Source organism: Harpia harpyja, chromosome Z, assembly GCF_026419915.1.
Source record: "Harpia harpyja isolate bHarHar1 chromosome Z, bHarHar1 primary haplotype, whole genome shotgun sequence".
NCBI lineage: Eukaryota > Metazoa > Chordata > Aves > Accipitriformes > Accipitridae > Harpia > Harpia harpyja.
The window spans coordinates 93,388,399-93,411,876 of NC_068969.1; the positions used below are offsets into that span (position 1 = coordinate 93,388,399).

A 23,478-nucleotide genomic window follows, 5' to 3' on the forward strand; every position below is an offset into this window, starting at 1 on the left:
GCCTCCTCACGCCCTTCGCCGCCGCTACCGAGCGAGCGAGCGCGCGCAGCCGCCGCACGCGCCTATCCCCTCCGGTTGCTTCCTCCCGCCCGCCCTCGCGCCCCTTGTCTCTCCCACCCAGCGGCGGCGCTGACAGGGACACGGACGGGGTCGGCGTTTGCCGCGGGGCTCGCCGCGTCTCGCACGGTAAGGGCGATGCGCTGTTTCTGTGGCGAGCACAGCTCCGCGGGGGCGGGGAGGCTGCGAGCCGCCTCCCCGGAACGCCTCGTCCCCGGAGCTTGGGGGTGGCGGGGCGGATCGGGCCCCGTCCGGGCGTTCGGTGGGCCTGAGGCGGCGGCAGGGGCCGGGCGGCACGCCCACTGTCCCCGCGGTGCCGAGGGGTGCCCGCGGGCGGCGGGGCGCCTCGCTTCTGCGGGGCAGACCTGTCCTCCGGGCCTGAGCGAGCGGCCCCGGGCCTGCCGCGGGACCGGGAGGTGGGCGGGGGGGGGGGCAGGGATCGCGGCCCCCCGCTGTGCCCGTGGGGGCGCGTCCCCCGCCAGCGGCACGCCGTGCGGCCCGTCCGGTGGGGCGCGTCGGCGGCCTCTTCCTCGGCCCTTGCGTGGGGGCGTGCGCCCCCGGCGGCCGCCCCTCGGGCGAGGAGCCGCCTTTTCACCGTCCCCGCGGCGGCGGTTGCTCGGCGTGGGCTTGGCTGCTCGTCGGTTTGCTGGGGGGTCGTAAAGAGAAAACAATTCAGCGAGGCTTGGCCCTGGTCTTGCCATTCATTTAACGCTTGTTTTTTAGCCTGTCTTTCCCGGGCGACTGGATAAGGTTGTGCCGTTTTAAATCGAAACGGCTTAAGGAAAAATAACTTGGAAAGTTGGAACTAAAATTTTCCTCAAAGTTATGTAACTCCCAGCTGATGCTGAATGCAAATCAGACTCAGCCAGTAGTGTCACTAATCACAAGTGTGCACTGAGGTCACAGTGTTCCAGTTTTTTGTCCAAACTGAATATAAACTGTTCAGCAGCAGAGTGTCAGAGAATAGAATGCCTTTTATTAAAGTGTGTTTTTTTATGCCATTATATTTATCAGTGTGGCTTTTTAATTGATTTTGACTTCCGCATGTGCTCCTGCTTCCAAGCACATATTTCTTAGAAATAAAATCCAAATTATAAAAAAAAAAAAAGAAGTTGCTACATTATTTTAGCCTTGGTGAACTCTCCTGCGGGAATGAATCTGAGGAAATCTGTGCTCTTTGCTAATAGTTGGACTAAATGATTGTAGCGGTTCTCCCTAATCCATACAGTTTAACCACTTGTTTCAAGGCGTCACTTTATTAGGCTTTCTGGTGAAGGATAAGTTTTTGTGTATTGTGTGTACTTCTTACTGAGGTCAGTGGGAGAGTGGAATACTCTAGGAATTAATTTTTCTGAAATAAGAGAACCTGTTGTTTTTAAGACCTAGGAGAAATTCATCAATTTCAGAATGTCATCAGTCAAACGCTTGGTTTATGCAGTCATCCATTTCTTGAGAGAGCAGAGTCAGATGGATACTTTCACTCCAGATGAACAAGAAAGCTTGGAAGGTAAGTGATAAAGGTGCTTATATATATATATATATATATATATATGTATAATACCTACCCATGTGTTAAATTGCTTGATGTTTATTATTGTAGAAAGTAGAGTGACCTAACTGAAACTGCCACCAAATGTTATCTGTAAATAAGACCATGATCTTAATGTTTCTGAGATTATTAATTTTAAAACATCTATCATTTAAAAAATGTCCTGAAGTTACAAAATGTGTACTATCTTAATTTTGAGCAACAGCTACTTTGATTCACATCAAGATAAGCAGTGCTATAATGCAGACTATGGTAGTGATTTGTGTATGTGTCCCACAGATTTTTGCCTGCTGATTCTTTTTCTCTTTACTTTCATGTTTGGTTTCTTTCTGCATTTTGTGTCTGATATTAGCTGTGCTGGCCATGGAAGAAGTAAAACAATTACCATATATTGGTTTTGGTATATGGGAAGAACTCCTGTTTCATACTTGCAAGAATTCCGCGTAATTTATGAGAGAAAGCTAAGTGGTCCTAAGAATATGGAAAATAAATAAATTGCATTTCTTTTTCACTTGAATAGTGATTCCAAAGAGTGCATGGCAGTGAATATTTTCAGTATGGTATAGTTTCTATTATACATCCAAGTCCATGGACTTCTATGTGTATTCCTCTGTTGACAGATGTTCATTAAGCCTTTGTAACTTCATAGTATCTGTCTTTCTCCTTCATACTGCTCTTATTCCTTTCCCTAATTCCTGGAGACTTCTTGGCAGGTGGTATCACAATGTGGAATTAAGCAAGAGAAGAACAAAAAGTCTTAATTCTGCAATGAGCTTTTCATAGCACCTATGTAAAAGACCTCTGCACTCTTTCAAGCAGTCTGTGGTTGTATCACTCAACCAGAGGAGGAATTTGGGGGTAAGAGGGGAAAGTCTAGGACCAGCAGTGCAATAAGCAGCATCCAGGCAGTTGATCACTGAGTTACCTGAAATCTGAGATGTGGAGAGTAGACTTTCCTGAGTGTCGTGGTTTAACCCCAGCCAGCAACTAAACACCACGCAGCCGCTCACTCACTCCCCCCCACCCAGTGGGAAGGGGGAGAAAATCGGGAAAAGAAGCAAAACCCGTGGGCTGAGATAAGAACGGTTTAATAGAACAGAGAAAGAAGAAACTAATAATAATAATGATAACACTAATAAAATGACAACAGCAATAATGAAAGGATTGGAATGTACAAATGATGCGCAGTGCAATTGCTCACCACCTGCCGACCGACACCCCGCCAGTCCCCGAGCGGTGAATCCCTGCCCCCACTTCCCCGTTCCTATACTGGATGGGACGTCACATGGTATGGAATACCCCGTTGGCCAGTTTGGGTCAGGTGCCCTGGCTGTGTCCTGTGCCAACTTCTTGTGCCTCTCCAGCTTTCTCACTGGCTGGGCATGAGAAGCTGGAAAATCCTTGACATTAGTCTAAACACTACTGAGCAACAACTGAAAACATCAGTGTTATCAACATTCTTCGCATACTGAACTCAAAACATAGCACTGTACCAGCTACTAGGAAGACAGTTAACTCTATCCCAGCTGAAACCAGGACACTGAGGTACAAAACAAGTCCTGCTCCTCAGAGGCATAAACTTAAAAAGGTAAACTTGGAATGTGCTTCCTTCCACTGTCTATTGGTTTTACAGTGTAGTTGTTCACTAATTTAAGCAAGAAAGAAACATTTGTGTCATGATATTCAAAAGATACTCCCAAAAGAATAAAAGCCAAAAGATTTGGTTTTACATCAGAGTCTGGAGCATTTTGTACTTTTGAAAAGTGGTAGTCACCTATGAATTTAACCTGTATCAGGTTATGATCATGTTCAGCTGATGAAAAAAGCAATGTTTTGGGAAATCATATAATGGGAAATGAAGAGTATTCCTTTGGGTTTTAGAATAAAACTGATAAATGTTGGGTTATGACTGAAAATTTACAGAGCAGCCTTAGCCAATGTCTATATGAAGGAATCAGTTTTAAGATTCTGTTTTCTAAACAAAAAATATTATGAAACCTCAGTTGTGTTTAAACGCTGATGTAAAATTTACCATTTTAATACAGATATGAAATCCTAATTTTAGAGCTGTACCCTGCCAAAAGCATGGTACCATATGCTGTGTGTTAGAGGATAGGAGGCAGACATTCTGAATAATTGACTCAATTTAGTTGTGCAAAATATCTTTAGTGCACATGGAGTAGCAATAGCCCAAGTCCGTGTTTGAAGTGTTTAATGTTAGGAGGAGACATAAGGGATAAAAAAATTTGACTGTTGTTTTTCACTGGTACCTTATGTACTTACCTGGTGTCTATGAAAAGATAAAACACTGTATGATTAAGTGTCTGTGCCAGGAAGTAATTTAAACAGTTCCCATTCCCCACAAAACAAAAAGAACTAGAACATTACAAATAAAATTGAGACTTTATCAAAATAGAAGTCTAGCATGTATTCCAACTCCATTTATATTGATAACCTGCATTCTGCATGTTTGAATTATATAACAATGTCAATGATAGTGTAAATTTCCTCTAGGAATTTTGTACTTGCATGATGAATAAAATTGCCTTATTTAGAGAAAGCAGGAAAAGGTAGACCAGAGAAATATACTCCCCTACAACCTAGGATCTAGAGCAGTGATATAGATCTCTGATGGTTGATGCTCAACTCTATTGTATCAACTAGAAACTTCACTTCTTCCAAGTTATATTTTAGACAGTGTGTTTAAATGGCAGTTATTTCTTTCCTGTTTACACTTTCTATTTTTTTTCTTGTCTATAGCACCTATTTCTGTGGGATTAAAGCAGAAACTCTCTGCAACGTGCACAAGGCTGCGATTTTTTTTTTTCTTCTACAATTAATGTACCACAATGAATTTCTCTAAGGCAGTGTTTCCAAAACAGTGGAATGCACCCCTTAAGGTGAGGGGTGCATGTAATACTTGAGATGAGGAAGGTTATGTGTAAGATAAAGCAGGATAACACCGAGTACTAAAGGGGCCTCAGCAGCCCAGTTAATATTCATTATTCAGTGATCAACAGCCTGCATGGCTGCTGTGATGCCTTGATGTTGCTTGCAACTTGTGCTTGGATGGCAGAAGTCCTGGAGCTATGTGGCACTGGGATGCTGAGCTGGGCTCCAGCATAGCCCAAGTGCTCCTGTTGTCAGCTAGTAGGTGTTTGTGTGAGCCCCAGCTGCTCAGCAGGGAGGTAGTTATCTCTACTGGTTAACAAGGTGGTCCGTACAAGCTTCAGAAACTGCCTAGGCCTCTGAAAGTGTATGTGATGATGGAGATAATAGGGAGAATGGATAATTTTGGCCTTTGAAATCAGACACGGGAAAAATCTTAGATTAATAGCTCACATGGTGCAGCAAGTCTCTCCCAACTTACTGATAATATCGGGCTTGTGGCTGTAGACAGTGCCTCACATTGATAATGGGGTAATAAGATGCTGGCAGTCTAGTGTCTTGAGATACTTTTCAGACAAAAACAAGTCTTCACTCCTTTGACTTTACTGGTGTCAGGTTTTTATATCACACTAAAAGAGGGTAGTTACTGATCTTGTCACAACTTAATACATCTTCTGATTTGGAAAAGTTTCTCTTTTGGCTATCTTTATTTTTACACAGGTTTCTATTGTTGGCTTGCATGTTAACCAATGGTTATTATTTAAACCTATGGATTCATCCCATAAGAGTTCCTAATTTTGTTATACCTGTGATAGATTATAAGGATTATAAATTCCAGTTTTCAGTTAAAGGAGAAATGTGGGAGTTCACTGTAACAACTGATTATTTCATGGAAATGCTTACTAGTGATAATACTGTACTCAGGAGTATTTTGTTTAAGCATAATTTGCACTGCTGCACTTTGCAGAAATCTGTATGATAGAGAGTTGGTGTCACAGACTTAATACCTTGAGACAAATAAAGGAGGGGGTTGTATTTTAAATTTATGCAAAACTCCAAATGAGGTGAGGCATTCAGGAAAGGGAATGCCTTTAGGTGAAAATTAGTTTGAGGGGAAAATTCGTAAGTATGCTATTGCAAGTGGCTTTCAGTTAAGTCAGATAAGGAAAAACAAGATACGTAATTCCACTGATTTTATGATAGGCCTGGTAATAAGTACTATTAATATATAGTTCAGAATTCAGCATAATCAGTGCTTACTTTACAAGGATTAAGTTTTTCTACATAGCAGGAGACAAAGGAGTTTAACCCAAATCCTTCAGTACTCTTACTGGGTAATTTAGAACCCTGCAAATTGATACATTTTTAGCATTTTTAGGTTATAGGAGCAAGTTATATGCATATTTAGCAATGTATTCAATTGTTACATGTTATCAACATTAATTTTGTATCATACTTGACTTTGTTCTGAATAATTTCTATTGTATGTTATCAGAGTTTTTTAGAAAATTACATCTCCCAGGTTTTACTATTTATTTTACAACTCTACTTTTTCCCCCTTTCTCCCAGCTGTGACATAGAAAATAGGCTCCTCAAACTGACCTTACTGTTGTTAACTTTCAGTAATTTTACTTTTCTAATTTTGGGTCAGTGTTCAGGTTCATTATGATGCAAATAAGAATTCAAATTTTATTTATTATATTAACATTGGACTGATATTCAATTTAAATTCTAAGATTCAGTTTTTACTGATACTTAATTTGAATTCAGCTACTCCTGGTTATCTATAGTTCGAGCTAAAAAGGTCATTTTCCTGTTCAAACTAGGCTTTACAAAAACTATTCTTTGTTCCTCCTCAGTTTTCAATTTAAAACATTTAGATGATACACCTTAATAAAAACATTCTACTAGATTCTCGGGATGATAGGGAAAATAATTATATAATTCAAGATACTATAATTAACAGAATACAGCTATATATACAGAATTGTATATAGTAATTGCCATTGATCTTCTTTTGCTTAGAAATAGGCAAGCACATTTAAAACTTCAGGTAGGTATTTGGCTCTACTTTTTTTAGAATTGCTTATTGTGAGTGTATTTGCATTATTGCAGGTTTGGGAGGGCCATTTAATCCTTACACAACAGAACATGAGAAAGGATATTGCAGATATACATATTTTTACAGGATAAAGGCTTGTGATTAATGAAGCATTTTATTAATAAACAGTGTCTTCAAATGAATATATTTTGTTCCAAAAAAAAGATGAAAGTAATAAGTATCTTGCATTTATTCTTCACAGTAAAGATGAGCCATTTTCTTCCAACTATTATGCCACAGAAATATATGGCAGTTGTGGTGTTTTGAGATGGGGTGTGTGACACATGCATAGTTGTATTATGAATTGTGGTGCTTTTGTTAAATCCTCATATTTTTATGTTTAAAAAAAAAGACATTAAATGATTGAAAAAATTGAAATAAAACTTTTAAATTGGTTTAAGAATAATGGCTGAACTATGTATGGATTCTCTATAGTATTTTTCAGCAAGTCAATTCTATGGGGATCAGGTAGCCTCTCTTTATTTGATGGTATGTTCCAAAGAGCTGCTTTTATTAGCTGAATAAGGAAGTGAATAACAGCTTTATAAATAAATTAGTGAAACTACACTTCTATCGAGAAACTGGTGACTTATATTTTTTATTTTTTGTTTGTAAGTTGCAATTCAGTGTCTGGAGACTGTGTTTAAGATTAACCTGGAAGATACTCATCTTGCACCTCCACAGCATTTGATAGAAATGTTCACAAATTCTTTTCACAAGGTAAGAATTCCATTTAGATTCTACAGTTATTCTGCCAATATGTCCTAAGATTTCATATTGTATACACAACCTTAAAGTGCTGTGTAGGTCAAAATGATGTGGAAACTTCAGGAAAATATGGAAGAGGTAAAATTTCCATAAAAGCTAGCAGAATGAGAATCTTTTCGGGCAGTGGGAGGAATTAATTTCAGCTAGACAAGGACAGTTCCATATAGAAAATCACTAAACAGTGGATGTCTCATTCTCACTTGAAGGATTTTATCCTTCAGTTAAGCATTTTGCAATTCCCAGAGATAAATGTCTGTGAAGTGCTTGAGGTCATTCATAGTTTGCTGATGCTTCTCACTCCCTTCTGGAAATAATTTAGTTGTTCAGTTTTAAAAACACCTCCATGAACACTAACCTTAAAATGGGAGCTTCAGAAATGCATACTAATAATACATGTTATTTAGGATCCCCAGTACAGGAAGCACAGGAACCACCATGATGACAAATAGGAGAGTCAGATGTAAGAAAACCAAGAAAGTAGAGACATATCAACTCTCTTCCCCTTGACTTCCTTAATATGTGTGGTGAGCCATAAGGTTTTTTTAGTAGTAGAAAGCAAGTTATCTTTCTCTTCTACAGTTGTTTTAGTGATGTTTAGTTCTTTCGTACTTCCTGTGCCCTGCAGAAAATCTGGTTGTTTGTTGATACAATGCTTCCCAGGATGAAAGAAATTTTTAATAAAATCAGGGCTTATATTTTAATTAAAAAAATTTTGGTTTGTTTACATACAGAATGACACGCTGCCTCTCTCAGATTCTTTACCGGAGGATGTTGAAAAGGCTGACCAACTGAAGGATGAAGGTTTGTCATAAACGTGAAGATTTTGGGGTTATCATGGATAGTGATAGTATAGCAGCTGGGCAACACACACCCCGCACAAGAACTTAATCTTATATTCTCTGATGATTGTTATGCTGTAAGAGGGCTAAGTGATTTGCTCCATCTGGGGTTTAAGAAAATATAGAAGAAAATATTCTCTCCCTTGCTCAGGAGGTTGCTTAAAAACTAAGCGATAGCACATCAAGTCTTGGGCAACATTCCTGAGTAGTAGAAGCTTTAAAGACTGAACAGTTATTACTTGGTAATTATAGATTTCTGTTTGTCCATGGAATTGCTATACAAGTTTCTGCTTTATATTGAGAAGGTTATGTGATGTCAAGGATTATGTGCTAGCTGACTATTAAAACATTGGTAAAATGCTGACCCAGCTGAAGCCAATGGAATAATTCTTGTGAACTTACTAGGGTTAGTATTTCACATATGTGAAATAATTTGTGTGCTGTATAAAAATTGCAGAAAAGCCAGTTGTTTATTTTCCCTTTGGTAGATGTTATTGCTGTTATGTGAGAAAAAGCAGCTGTACCATAGAAGTCTTCACTAATGCTACCCAAGAAGAAATCCATTTTATTTCCCCCCCAAAAGAAAGTGGAAAAAAAAGAAGGCGTGTAGCACTGATAACTTATACGAATTGTTATCAGGTGGATTGATGCTTTATAAATCATGTTTCTTATGACCTGTTGGATTTTCAGATATTGGACTTTTATAGAAAAATAAGTTTCTAATTGCGAGGCAGATGTAATCCTCTCAGAAATTTCAGGATAATGATGTGGAAAAAGTCCTACTGTTTTTGAGAATGAGTTCCACGTCTGTCTTATCTTAAAACTGGTTATCTGTAGTCATGAATGCAGTCCGTTACTGGCTCACAAAGTAAGTTTTCCTAATTGTTGAAGTTGCTCTTTAATTCTAAGGATAAGAGCTCAAACAAGGTTAGGTTACAAGCGAAAATGAGTTTGTAAGTTGTAAGATGTGTGCTGTGCATGCTGGCTTTTCATTTTGCTGTCTGTTATTGTCAGCTCATGGGAAGTGAAGAGTACCTGTAGCACTCAGTATGATTATGGGTCTGTAGAGATATTCAGCACTTTCCAGGTGTGGGAGTTACAGCAATGCCTGTTTTAAATCTGTGACTTCTGTCTTGTCATCTGGCCTCCCACAGGGGTTTGTGAAATAGACTGAGGAAGTGAAATTGATGTGTGCTCTATGTTAGTCTTTGTGTGGTGTTACTAAAGCAATTGCATGTCTCTACTGAAAAAATTGAAAGGGTCTAAACTTCGACAAAGGGCCATTTAAAGTGTCAGTTATCAGAGGCATTAGTAAGCAGTTTGGAAATGCTTGAAATGCCTGAGGTTAATTTCCCATAATAAAATTAAAACTTCCTGTCCTTTTCTAATGCTGCTCTGTCATATTAATCCTCCTTGTTTTCACACACGTATTATCTATCACCACTATCATGCTTTTCAGTTAGGAGTATTTTCTGCCCTGAGTTAGGGAGATAAACTAGATAACTTGGGAAATTCCATTTGACCCATATCTTCTATAATACTGTAATTCTATAACTCTTGTAATTTCCTCATTTCCATCTGTATGTCCTTACCAATGGAGTAACTTCCCTCACCTTTGTGGGCACCGGTCTGCTGCTCCTCTGCTGTCAAACCAGCCCTAGTACCTGTAGAAATTGGCTAATGAATGGCAAAACAAAATCAGATAGCCGAGTTTTCTTTCTTGATCATTATAAAACCAGGAAGTAATATACCCTCCAGACTAGTAAATACTTGAATTTACTTGCCTACCCTTGTATATCACTTGACACTTTGGCCATTTTGGCTTAACGTGAACTATGTAAGAGCACAGATTATGTGCAGGTTTCTATAGTGTAACAGTGGCTTGATCCGAAAAAGATCTGGGTATTACCACAGTATAAATTATAACAATAGGTAGTATTTTCGTTATTGAGGACACACATTCAAAAGTCTAACCATTTGTGGGGTTTTTTTGCCATAAGGATTTTTGCCTGGCATTAAAATATGACACTTGCTTTTCCTTTTGTCCGGAATTGCTTAATCTCAGCAGAAATAGTAGGTCTAGCTATTTTTCTGTTTTGCTTTAGCCAATTCTGAGCTGGAGAGAGAGAGAGCAAGAAGGGCACCCAGTGATACTAGCTCCAACTTAGCCCTGTACCCCAGGTCATCTTTAGTTCAGAGCAGTATCAGAAACTCCAACTTTGATAGTAATTGATGGCAGTTTTGTTTTAGAGAAATGTTAGCTGCTGCAATCTTGTTGAGTGCTGCTGACTTGCGAGTCTTTTATTGGCAACAGGATTTAGTGTGCAGACCTTTACCTTAGATCAAAGGACAGATGTGTAGATGGTGAGCCTGTAGAAATGAGACAGATATGGTTACATTCTGTGCATATTTTGAAGGTATACATGCAATTACAGTTTCAGTTTGCCTTCTCACTGGCAGGGATTGCTAACTATAATTACAGTCTAGTATATCACTGTTGGGGAGAGGTGATTTTGTACTACCTTGGTGATACTTAGTTACTTAAATCTGGTTTTGTTTATTAAGCTCTCAGTGTTCACAAGTGACTGACTGTAAGTATAGTTGTTTTCATTTAGTACAGGCACCTAGGACTGCTTGCTCCACAGTCTTTTGCTTTCTACCAGAGACAAAATACTGCACTGACTGAACTTTTCCAGCCTTTGCTTATGCAGTTATCTACATCTGTAGTAACCTGTTGACCTATCTCTTCTCCTGCTTAATTTGGGAGAGGGTTGTAATGTGTTGCCAAAATACAAGGAAGTCAGTGGAAGTCTATAATTTTCCTGACAATTTCTTGACATTTCTGGGAAACCAAGGCTTCTGTAGGATCTAGCAGGCCAAAGATCCGTAGTTACAGGACCAGGGACAACCTTAAGCTTGGGCACTCTGAACTAGGACTATTTCTCTACAACTGTGTCATCAGGAAAGAAGGAAACTGCCAGGACTGCCCTAAATTGGGAAAGAAAGAATGTGTTAGATATCTTCTGTTTTGAAAGACCTTACTCCAGAATTTTCTTTCCATAGAAAAGTTACATTTTTCTATTTTTTTTCATTGGAGTTAAAAAATATGAAATATGAAACTTTGTTATAGAGTAGAAGTTCTGAGCTCTGTTGGTAAGAAATGTTACCTCTGAATCATTTTAGATTACCTGTCCTATACATACTTCTCATTACCTTAATGAATGAATTTTGTGGCTTCACAAAAGTGGGACTTACGTGTTTAGTTTTGCTTTTGTTTGATTTTCCATATTATATTGATAGTTATAAGCAAGTTGTAGGTACATGTGAGAAAATGAGACCAAAAAGGAATTAATATATAGCCTTTTGGATTATGAGGCTTGCAAAGATACTTAAGACTGATGAATCTATATTAGAGTAGAACTGTAATTAAAATTACACTTTTCAACAAAGTGATCTTTGCTTAACAGCAGAAACTAGCTGGAAGGTGTGAAATAGCAAGATGAGAAGGAGAAGGTTTATGTGGTGGACTACAATGTACATAATGAAGTTTATAGATATAGTAGATCTTTTTATTTGCATTATTCCATGCCAATTCTGTTTAAAAGAATGTATCTCCAAAAAGTGCAGTCATAACTACCTTATATAGATGCTATAATGTGGATGCTCTATTTCTTTCATACATAGCACTGTATCTTTTAAATACTTAAGAGCTTTTTATAATTTATTTCAGGTAATAATCATATGAAAGAAGAAAATTATGGAGCTGCAGTGGATTGTTACACTAGGGCTATAGAACTGGATCCAAACAATGCAGTCTATTACTGCAACAGGTAAAAACAATACACACTTTTCATTCCCAAAATTCATTAACATCATTTTAATGATAAATTATGAACTACATCAAAACAACATGAGGCTAGAATACTCCACTATTCAGAAATTTATCATGTTAAATTTGTAAAAGATTAAAGCAAAAGTCAGCTAATTCAGCATATCTGTATCAGTTAAAGGTGTAATATGGGCTTTAAAATTACTTATAACACTTGAGATCAGGTTTTTGTGAGTTAGGTTGTCTATATTAAATCATAACATAGGCTGTGATTCCCAATCTGTTGAGAATAGCAAGAGCCTTTTTTTCTGGTGTTCTAGTGACTCAGCTGCCATCTCTATCTTCTCTAGTATTGACTTTGCCTGGAAAAAATATCATCAATGTGGGAATACCATTCTGGAGATTTCAAGCATTGTATAAATATTCAGCATTTTTATGCATGACCTGTGGAAAAATAACAAGGCTGTTGTTGTGGTTCCATTGTATAATCTAATCTTCACCATAGTGAAGACATAGTGACATGGGAGCAGATGAAGTCTGGAAGGGCATGTTAAACGAGTACCAGAAGTATGCTCTTTCTGTATACTGCCCAGAAGACCAGCATAAGAGCAAAGGTAGTATAGACCATGAGCCCTACCGGAGCTAGCCTGTCTCTAGAGCTACTCCGCACTACAGTCTTCAGTGCCTCCATTACCAGAATGATATATTAACTGTCAATCTAGCCTTGTGGCACTGTACCCAGCGGATTTTTCTGGTTTTGGAGCTACGCTTCCATTACTCCAGAGTTTAGTTTGTGATAAATACAAGTGAAAGATTCAGTATTTCATGGCAAGCGTAAAGAGAAAAGAAATGCACAGTTTACTAATATTTTGCATATTTAAGATGGCAGTTCAAAGTGTAAATAATCTATTTTCCTTGAGAAAACTGATGACATAAGTGATTTTAGGTATAAAATGGAAATAAAAGACCAGATTCAAAAGCCTCCCCTAATCACCGAAAGTTTCCTCAGTAGAATGGGCTTAAGCACCAAATCTGTAATTGACAAGAGCAGAAATACTTCACTCTGTGTGTTACATCATCACATATCACATTTGTGAGGACCAAAATGAATCTTGGTCTCAGTAAGCACAGTATCGCATGAAGTTATTTAAAAGACGACAGGCAGTTGCTTGGAGTTTTGCGGGTAATGAAGTATCTAAATAAATATAGACCTTATTCTTGTCTTTCTTAAGCTGGTTTGGGAGCAATGGAGATGTATCGCCTTCAACAGTATTGCTTTTTACACACAGCAGTGAGAAAAAGAGAGAGCTGAGATGCTCTCGAAGTTCTAACTGGCCATATAAATTTTTTGTAAATGCAGAAAAAACATTTTCTGTTCAAACACGAGAGACTAAGCACTGTCCCCAGCTTTTATCCATACATCTTCACTGGCATCTGTGGAGTTGGACAACTGTTAAGCAGCCTAAATATTTAAAATACATAAGTAGTCCCATTCAGAAGATATTTTAATCAAAGTCAGAACAGGAGAAGGGATTGAGTATAGTGATGATTGTAGCATCTAGCATTCCTAATAAAAAATAATGCTTTATGCAATGGAAATACTGTCATTTCTACTATAGTTTTTTAATCAAGGAAGAACAAATTAGAATGCTTTGAGACCTTTCAAACTGGAAAAGTTTTGATTATTAATCTGTTCCAATGTACTTTTTAATTTGGGCAAGTTTTTAATCTTACTGTATAAATGTCCACAACATTTAGTATTTCTCTGGTATAGACATGCAATTGTAATTTAGTAATTCAGAGATTATTGAGACATGTTATCCCAATTTACCTGCAAGCATGAGTTGCCTGCTAAAAAATTGAGCAGGGAAAAATCACAGCATTCCTTTGAATGGCAGTAAAACTATACTTCTTGCTGGAAAATGCCAATTGTATAAAATCCTTCTGCTTAAACAATGATTTTATGTAAATTACTACTTGAGAGTTTCACTTCTTGTAATAGGTTTTATGATGATTTTTGTGCATAGTCATATGCTGGATCTAAAACAGTTCCTTAGAATTATTTATCCTTTGTGTCCTAAAGGTGAGTGCATGTTCTCCAGAGCCCTAGTCTAGCAATGCATTTAAGCACATACTTAATTCAGAACATTTCCGTGTCCTACTTAATTGAGGAAAGCTGAGGCGTTGCCTAAATAGTGAATGAAAAGTCAGTAAGATCAAAGAAGTCTAAAGTTAGTCATGGACATGTGAATATCTAAGCTTGGGGTTTTTTCTTTTATTATCTTTTTGACAAAGCTTTCTCCCTTCCCTCCGATCTTCCTCTTAGGGCTGCTGCTCAAAGTAAGCTCAACAACTACAGTGAAGCAATAAAGGATTGTGAGAGAGCCATAGCAATAGATCCAAAGTACAGCAAAGCGTATGGGAGAATGGGGTAAGCTAATACAAGTCTGAGTAAACACTGAAGACCCAAGTGTAAATCACCACAGATTTTCTGAAATTAGTGGAGCTAGGTTGTTTTACTTGGCTGACATTCTTGTTCTGAAAGTGTAGTCATTTTCTGAAGATGACCCTATCAGGCTGTCAGTTTTAATTTTTATATATGTGGTTATCTTAGCATTTCCGTATCAGATTTCATCAGTTTGCAATTTTTTTTTTCTTTCAGTTTATCAACATTGCAAATTTAGTTTAGAAAGTCATGATGTGTTTTTTCTACCTCCTACCTATTTATGAGTAATCAAAAATCTGCAGTTGGAACAGTGAATCTGTTAATGATGCTGTTAGAGAACAGAATCCTAAAGTATTGGGGCTTCACACTAGCAGGAATAGAGACTTAATTTTTCTGTTCAATAGCGCTTAGGAAGCAGATATTTTAGCAAGACTAAGTTATGTCCCTTTGGTAGTTTTTCTCAGTCATGTCTGAGAGATTAACAGTATAGCCTCTTTAGGCGGTGGGTCTGATTAAGTGCGATCTGAAAAAAAAATGTCAGGAGTGTTCTGAATGAGATATCTACTTGAGTGAAGGGCCATTCTTCCAAGATATGCAGCTTCATATTTTCAATAACCAAACACATTGTGGGCATGGGCTGAATGCTGCATAAGGCTTTTGAGGTTATATCTATACTAGTAAATTACAAAATGCTTGGGATTGTTTGTTGGGTCAGCTGGCACAAAATGGCCCATGTCTATGTTATTAAAATCTAGTTTGCAGAATGGAAACTGCCTATTGCTAAATTTTATTTGCCTGTGTTAAATTCTGAACCATGGCCCAAAATTGTCTGCGATAATGCTTACTGGCCTGGGACAAAACCATGCCAGAGGGCATTTATTTAGGATCAGAGATGATGGAATTCTATCACTTGACAACTTTCCATGATACAGTTTATTTTACCAATACAAATATAGCCTGACTGGCTTTTGAGATGATTAATTCACTTTGAAATTTTAGGGACTGTTGAACTGGTTTTGTCCTATTTAACTATCTTCAGATCATTTCTTCTTATAGCACAACCTGAGATCCCCCGATTTCAGTGAGATGGAGGGAAGCCACAGGCTGACTTAGTTGGAAATTGGAGGTTATTTTAGAGTTTTGGGTGTAAGACCAGTGTGCCTTTTGATACACAAAGTAAGTGGGATCATTCTTGGGCAATCAAGCCTCTCTTTTTTTGATTGTCTGGTTGTTTTGATAGAGGTTATATTTTGAGCTACAAGCCATTGCTTAACTCAGCAGATGGATATAATAATACATTTGGCATAGGCTGAATGAGGAAATGGTGCTTGTTTAGTAGTAACTGAAAAAAACAAGTGCAGAAACCACCTTCTCAACAAAAAGTCTGTATGAGAAAGCTGTGTTTTCTGACTGCATAATGCAGTCAGATCAGTTTTTCTCAGGATTTGACAGAAGCTCTTTGTATGTCACAGAAAGATGCAGAAGTGCCACAGAAATATGCAGGGATGGGAGCCATATAGACAGTTAAAGTGATACTTCCAGCATGACCCTGAAAGAGCACTTGTCTGGGTAGGAATTGTGAGCAAAGAAACTGTTGCCTGCTGTTCTGACTTGTACTGTGTTCCAAGAAGCCAAATTTTACGTACTTTCTCTGTAAAAAAACATGATTGCATCACAGAAATACCAGACTGCATTTCTTGTCTGGTCAGACACTATTTTGGCAAGTTAATGGGCCAAAAGGGAGAATGTTTTTTATGGGAGTAACTGTCTTAAGAGAGAATACATTAATGTTGTGTGGGTTCCTCCAGGAGCATTACTGGAAACTCTTGGGAGTTTCATACTGTTACTGAGTTCATTATCACTGAGTGTAATGAGTGTGACTGATGTATCTAACACATTGAGCTCTCTTGCCTGGGATAAAAGAGTAAGGTCTGGTAGTGGGCATTAGCACAGGCTTATCAACCCAGTCTGTGTAGCTCAGCATATAGTAAAGGGGGACTGGAGTACTAAATAGCTGAATGTGGGTTACACAGATCTTTCACAAAATGTCGAAAAGATTAGTTTAGTTTAGTGGTCAGTATAAATTAAAAATACAGTAGAAGATAGAATTGAAACTGCAGCTAGATGGACTTCTGGAAGAGCTCAAAGGAGGATGATGTTTTAAATGTAGTAGCTAATCGAATTTGAAAACAAATACTGTTTCAAAACTAGTAGATCTGTCCTGTGCTCTCCTGAGCTGCTGGAGAAGAATCTTTTTCAAAACATTAAGCAGACTTCCCTGATACAAGGGTTTCTTACGGCATATTACAGATGTTACTACTATCCCGTATAACCCATTGTCAAGCTGTTGAAGCAGAAGATCTGAAAGGAGAACCTTGCACTGATCCTGAGACAAAAATCTCATTATGCTGAAACTTGTGGTTCCCGTATTTGGTTTCTTGAAGCTGCAGAACTCATGTTAAGAGTATCTTCATCCTACTTAGCCATGTACCCTTCTGAATAATGTCTTGGATCAAAAGGACTGGGGGAAACAGAGGAATTCCTGAGCTTATGCAAAAAGTCACAGATGCTGGATCCAGCTTGTGCTCTCAAATACAGACTAAATCACTTGATGATACCAAGGAGTTTTTAATGCAACTTGCATATATATGGAACAGACAATGCATGACGAGTTCTTGAGGGATCATCTCTTCTGCAAAAACAAGTGCTTACACTAAGTAGTAGCACAATAGCAAAACTTGCTTTAGTGCTCAGGCTAAAAATTAGTTGTGAGACACTGTTTTACTTAGGACGGAAAATGTATCATTATCTTTTGATAGTCATTTATGTTCTACCCAGGATTTCTTTATTTCACATTAGGTTGGCTCTGACCTCAGTGAATAAATATGAAGAAGCAGTTACCAGTTATCAAAAAGCACTGGATCTTGATCCAGAGAATGACTCTTATAAGTCAAATTTGAAAATAGCAGAGCAGAAACTAAGAGACATGTCCAGTCCTGTAAGTTAGCTCTGTATCTATTTATTTACAACAGTTTTAACTGGGATTTTGTAGGTAAACTTATCTTCAATTGCAATTTGTTTGTAGACTGGAACTGGACTGAGTTTTGACATGGCAAGCTTGATAAACAATCCTGCCTTCATTAGTATGGTGAGTATATTTGAAGCTTTACATTATACTGTTTTTAAAACTGAAGTTTTAAGAATGACTCTTGTTTAATAACACAAGCAATTCTAATGCTTATTATAATGGCAATGGTTTCATTATACTGAATTTAAACTTTTCTAAGCCATTTTACACTCAGAACAAGAAGTGAAGCAGAAATGTCCTATAATGCCTGTCTTATTTCGAGTTGATTATATCTTACTTATGAACAACAACGTGCATAGATTAGCTATGCTGTTTTTATAAATGGCATGATAGTAAAACACTTGTCAACAGCATGGTAAAATGAATACAAAGAAATCAACTCTTAAGTGAATAGCAGTTGATTTAGGTGCAGTCTACCCAAGACTAAAGTAACTCTGCTTGGGGAGAACTACCCAAGAGACCTTTCGGTTCTTACTCTTTCAAATTATCCCTGACATCCTTAAGTGTGCAAAACTTCATGAGATGTGCAAACAATGAGTATAAATGACATACAGTGCATTCCTTTACTTCCAGTACAATGGCAAATTGTGGTTTTGTCCCTCAGTAGTTTTTCTCCATGCATGCCTTTCTTAGCTAAATGGTATTAATTAACTTTGAAGAATGGAATTTGGAGAAAAAAATGCAAAATTTCCTTTGAGAACTCAGTTAAAATTTTACTGCCCCTCTGGTGGCTTCATTAGGACAGGACATTTCAACCAGTGCTTCCATGTGGAAATGCACTGTATGCAAGAGAGATCAATACCTCTGGTCTGATACTATGGTCCAAATAATAGAGATGGTGGGCAAGGAAGAAGTGAGCAAGTTCTTCGATGGCATTAGTGATTAAATAGCACTGGAACTCTGTGTACCACTTCATTGGCCACATGACTTACTCAGACAGGCTGCATCTGTTTAGAGTTAAAGATGTACTCTTCAGTATGGAGCTAACTATGGGGAAAAGATTTTTTGCATCATTTCCAGAAGATGGCTGATCAAGTGGATAGAACACAGGGCATTCAGCCAGGAGCAAATTAATTATTTTCCTGTGGTGTAGTTTTTTGTTTAGTTTTGTTTTTAAGGAAAAAAAATGACTTACTGTCTGACCTTGAGAAAGTTACTTCTACACTCCATTTTGGACCCCTAACCTGGATCAGACTTGTAACTGACAGAAGAAAGAAAAAAATTCCTACATTACCCATAGAATTGACCTGAATTTGGTGTTTTATACCCAACTGTAGACTAGACAAAACAGTTGATTTACTTTTGAGATATATATATGTATGAAGATATATTGATCAATAAAATGAATATTGTACATATCTGGGTTTTGTAGTACCTTTAATAAGAGAGTGAATAAGCAAATAATGTGTTGTGCCTATTAGTCTTGTATTCATACAGACACTGATTTCTGTAGGAATTACGTTACTAACTTTAAAATATCACCTGGTTTATTCTATAGTATCTGTCCATATACACCCTTACACTATAGTAAACACAATATAATTTTTGAGGCATCTTATGAATGAGAAATTTAAATAACCTCATGCTTACTACAAAGTAAGAAGATACGCAATTACCACAGAAGATATATGTTACCACAAAACCATGCTACAAAGATAAGTCCACAGTCTGGTTTACTCTGCAATATTTTGCAGCCGTAATCTTAACAGTTTATACCCAGTAGTAGTAGTAGTTGCAAAACTGATTTATCCAGGCTGGGAATCAACAAAATACAGACCTTTTTCCGAAAAGCCCAATAGAAAACCTTTGTCCTTGGAAGTCTTAATTTTTTTTTTTTTTTCCCCAGTTTTCTGGTACTGGGGTTTTATGTTTAATCTCTTATTGTATTTTTCACATCTGAATCTGTAACCACTATTTTTTATCTAACATATAACCAATTGTCTCAGCTTCATATCCTTGAAATATGTTCCTGTAATGATTCTTTTTGCTGGGGACCGTATGTCTCTGTGCACATAAACATAGAATACAACATGTAGTTTTTTGGGTTTTTTTCCCCCATTTTCCTCAGTGGTACCTAAGTAGTAAATGTGTTATAATTTCAGCTATATATTGTCTATTCTAGGCAGCAAGCTTAATGCAGAATCCTCAAGTTCAACAACTGTAAGTATTAAAATGGAGTACCATTAAAACAAATGTCTTTAGGGGTTTGAATTAATACAAGAAAAGGTGGATCTTTTCTGCACAGTACTGTATTCCTGAAAATGTAATTTTATTTTTGCTTACTGTAAATAAAACTACTGTAGTTTCTTCCTCTTGCAGCTTATTTCCTCCCAGCAATTCAAAAAAGAACTACAGTTTATTGCTTACTGTAAAGGTCCCTGCATATCCCAATGCCAACACTGTGCTAACTGTTCCAGGATGTCAGGGATGATGTCAAATGCCATTGGTGGCCCTGCTGCAGGTGTTGGTGGCCTGTCGGATTTGTCCAGCCTGATCCATGCGTAAGTAAGAATTGCATAGTTTTAACTGTTACATTTGTAGACGCATTATTGTGCAACGTCTGTTTAAAAGGGATAGTGTCAAGCCAACTATACTGTGGCCTGTCCCCACTGTATGCCTGATTATTATTAAAACTGAAAACTTGAAGACTTATTTTTCACTATCTTGTTTGCTTGCTTTGTATGTTTCCATAAATTGGAATGACTGAACTGTGTGCTCAGTTTCACTTTCTGGTTCTTATACACTGTTCACTTTCTAAATGCCACTTACTAAAAATGCTTCTTTAAATCTTGAAGTAATCCTATACGGGCTCTCAAGTTCTTTTGATAAATTTACTACCTGATATCCCAGACACTAGTTAGAAAAGCTACAAATTTACTTAGTACAGGTTGCAACAAGTTCTGCTCTGGCATCCCTCCATTTAGACTAGGAAGGCTTTAGGGAACTCCATAAAATGAAGAGTAGCTTTTACAAAAAAACAGAACTGAAGTCTTTTATAGTATAATAGAGATAATCCATCTGGAAGAGTCTGCACAAAACCATGCCTTTTGCTTATATGGCAAGACCTCTTAAAGGACATAGAATTTTACTTTATTTCAGCATTCTAGCCTGTTTCAAACTATTTTTCAGTTTTGCCCCTCCAGGGCAAAAGTAATTTATAATTCACATCACAGACAGGAATGTGCCCCCACAAAATCAAGGGCTGTTTTTACAAAAACCATGACACCTAGATCTATGGAAATGGTGACTTTCCTTCAACCTGTGCTGTGATTTAAAGGAGTCTTGATAATTTGCTACTTGGGCAAAATGCAGAAGTTAGAGAAGCCATGCCAGGCTATTCATGAAGTAGTAAGTTTTACTTGCATTTTCTAGTAAACCAGTGTTATGCTTATCTTTTACATGGAATTAATCCCACCTATTAATTTAACTCTCAAGCTACAACTATTACGGAGATGGATCTGTCATTACTTCAGTCATACAAGTCATAAAGGTGTAATTTTATGCTTGCTTTCTACTAATGACATCTTGCTCACAAGTACAAGTTGGCAGCTGCATACTGTATTTCTGGAAAAACTAATACAACGTTGCACTTCAACTACAAGAGTAGTTATCTTAAACAACTAGAATGGATTTTCTCAAAAAGAAGGGAGCAAATCACTGGAGCGCATTTGGTGCTAAATTTTAGTTTTACCAAGTAAGGTAATACTTTTTCCTCCATGTTTACAAGTAGAAGTAGTGGTCCTAAAGAATGAAAATGAAGATTTGATGATAATCCTGTTTGGAGAGACTTTAACTAGATAAGACTGTACAGCAAGTTATCTTTAGTCTTAACTTTTATATAATACACTTTTCAGTTTTTTTGGTATATCCTGTTTTCTTACAAATGCTGCTGTCAGGTTTTTTTACTTGTTAATTTTACTTAAAACTGTTCAACACAGGGGGCAGCAGTTTGCACAACAGATACAGCAGCAGAATCCAGAGCTCATAGAGCAACTGAGAAATCATGTCCGGAGCAGATCTTTCAGTGGCAGCACTGAAGAGCATTCCTGACTTAAAGGAGGCATGTGAATTGGAATGGCATATAACCCCAAAATGCATACATAGTTAGTAGCAAAAGCACCATTGTAACTCTTCTGCTTGAATAGAAGACAGAAAATTCTTTGTGCGTGTTTGCAAACAAGAATAAATCTGTTAAACAGATCTATTGCACATAACTTGGAACATATCATTTATGTATAGTTAATCCTCTGAAAATTAATACGCTAAATAGGTGGTTTATTAAAATCCCTAAGTACAAGTAATTTTGAGTATGTGCATTAGATTGATCTCCAGGGCTATTGAGTGGAGAGGAGTTTTGTAGTGGGCTGATCTTGCGTAACAGCTTATTTCTAAAGTCCTAGTGTAAAAGGCATGTTACTCTTACAGTGAAGGTCATTATGGCTGTATTCCCTGTCAAATATTGAAACAACAGGCCCATCTGGTCAGCCCTTTTATAATGAGCATAGATCAGTGTTGGAGTATAGAATGTACTTGAAACTAATGCCTGAAAAGTCTGTTTCTTTAAGCCTGTGGAGGGGCCGTTATTATTAACATGAAATATTTTTCAACTTCATTGGGCAGGAGGGAGGGAGATGATTGCGTATGAAGGAGTACCACAAATTGTAGAGAAAGAGAAGACACTAATCTTGAGTAGGATAATACACAGAAACAAAATGGAACTTGGCTTGGGAAAGGAAAGAGTATTTAGAAGTTTTAGGCTTTTCTGCTGCCATGTATACCCTCAAATCATCATGGTAGCCCTGGAGGTCAGCATTATGGCACTATTTTCCTAGGCATGGCAAACTGTATTACATTCTGTATGTATGCAGTATTTAATATAAGCTTAAAATTCTTAACTGTAATAAGCTAAAACTGATCCTGTGACTGTACAAATAACTAGTATTGAAAATTTATCAAAAAATAACTGCCTTAGAAAGAAGGATTCTCTTTCTATTCTGGTGTGGTAAATCACTGGCTTAATTAAGGATTTTTTTTTTAAGTTTCATTACATGTATCTATCTTAAGTGATAGTTATATGGCCAAGTTAAAGATTTTTCCATTCTCTAGTATTTCTGTTCCTACCCTGGCTTATCTTTCTCAGTTAATCTTACCCTTTCAGAGACCACTGCTTTTCTATATTTTTATTATGTTAACTTTTTTTTATTCTGCTTACTGTTCACACTGCTTTCTGGTACAAGGTAGACTTGTAGAACTCCAGGGAGGTTCTCAACACTCACATTTTCCTCTTTGTATATCACAACTAATTTGAGGAGCCTGCTTTGATTCCTAAAAGAAAGTGATGTCTGCTGGCCAGTTAGACTGGAGAAGGTATGTGGAGGCATAACAGTAGACTCCAAAATGGAGAAATACACAGGAACTCCTGGACCTCAGACATAATGTCTGATTCATCTTGTGGTCAAAAAAGAGCACCTCAGGTAGAATCAAATGCAAAATTTGGGGCTAAGTCATGTACTTGACTCTAAGAAATGCTAGTTGTGCATCTATTGTGTGAGTCTTCCCCTGCTAAAATTGGGGGGGGAAAATGCAGCTGGATCCAAGGAGAAATGAAAAGAACTGGAGAACACAAAAGCAGGAAATCAGTACTACATCTGTTGAATAAAGAGGTAAAGAGCAACTTACTTAAACAACTTTAGAGCTTGCCTATACACAGCATTAAAATGCTTTTTAAAATTCTCTATATAAAGTTTCTGTAGCTACCTTTTTGAGGCTGTAGAGATACTTAAGCTTTACATTAAATACATTTCCAAGTAACAACTTCTGACTTGTAGTTTTTGTTAGCAATCATAGAATGGTTTGGGTTAACAAGGACCTTAAAGATCATCTAGTTCCAACCCCCCTGCCACGGGCAGGGA

At 37.6% G+C, this 23,478-nt stretch overlaps 1 protein-coding gene and 1 long non-coding RNA gene across 3 annotated transcripts in view; both read left to right on the top strand.

Moving 5' to 3' along the window:
* LOC128137656 (uncharacterized) overlaps positions 1-23,478 on the top strand; it is a 36,840-nt gene that overhangs the window by 11,504 nt on the left and 1,858 nt on the right. The window lies entirely within an intron of this gene.
* SGTB (small glutamine rich tetratricopeptide repeat co-chaperone beta) lies at positions 40-21,766 on the top strand. Of its 2 annotated transcripts, none has more exons than XM_052778781.1 (11): positions 40-176; positions 1,438-1,564; positions 7,213-7,316; positions 8,096-8,165; positions 11,934-12,033; positions 14,359-14,463; positions 17,338-17,476; positions 17,564-17,626; positions 19,689-19,726; positions 19,984-20,067; positions 21,505-21,766. In XM_052778781.1, the coding sequence occupies exons 2-11, from the start codon at positions 1,465-1,467 to the stop codon at positions 21,614-21,616; spliced, it is 915 nt and encodes a 304-aa protein (XP_052634741.1). In that variant the 5' UTR covers positions 40-176; positions 1,438-1,464; the 3' UTR covers positions 21,617-21,766. The 2 variants fall into 2 exon arrangements, with proteins under 2 accessions (XP_052634741.1, XP_052634740.1); XM_052778780.1 differs by having other exon boundaries at positions 41-186.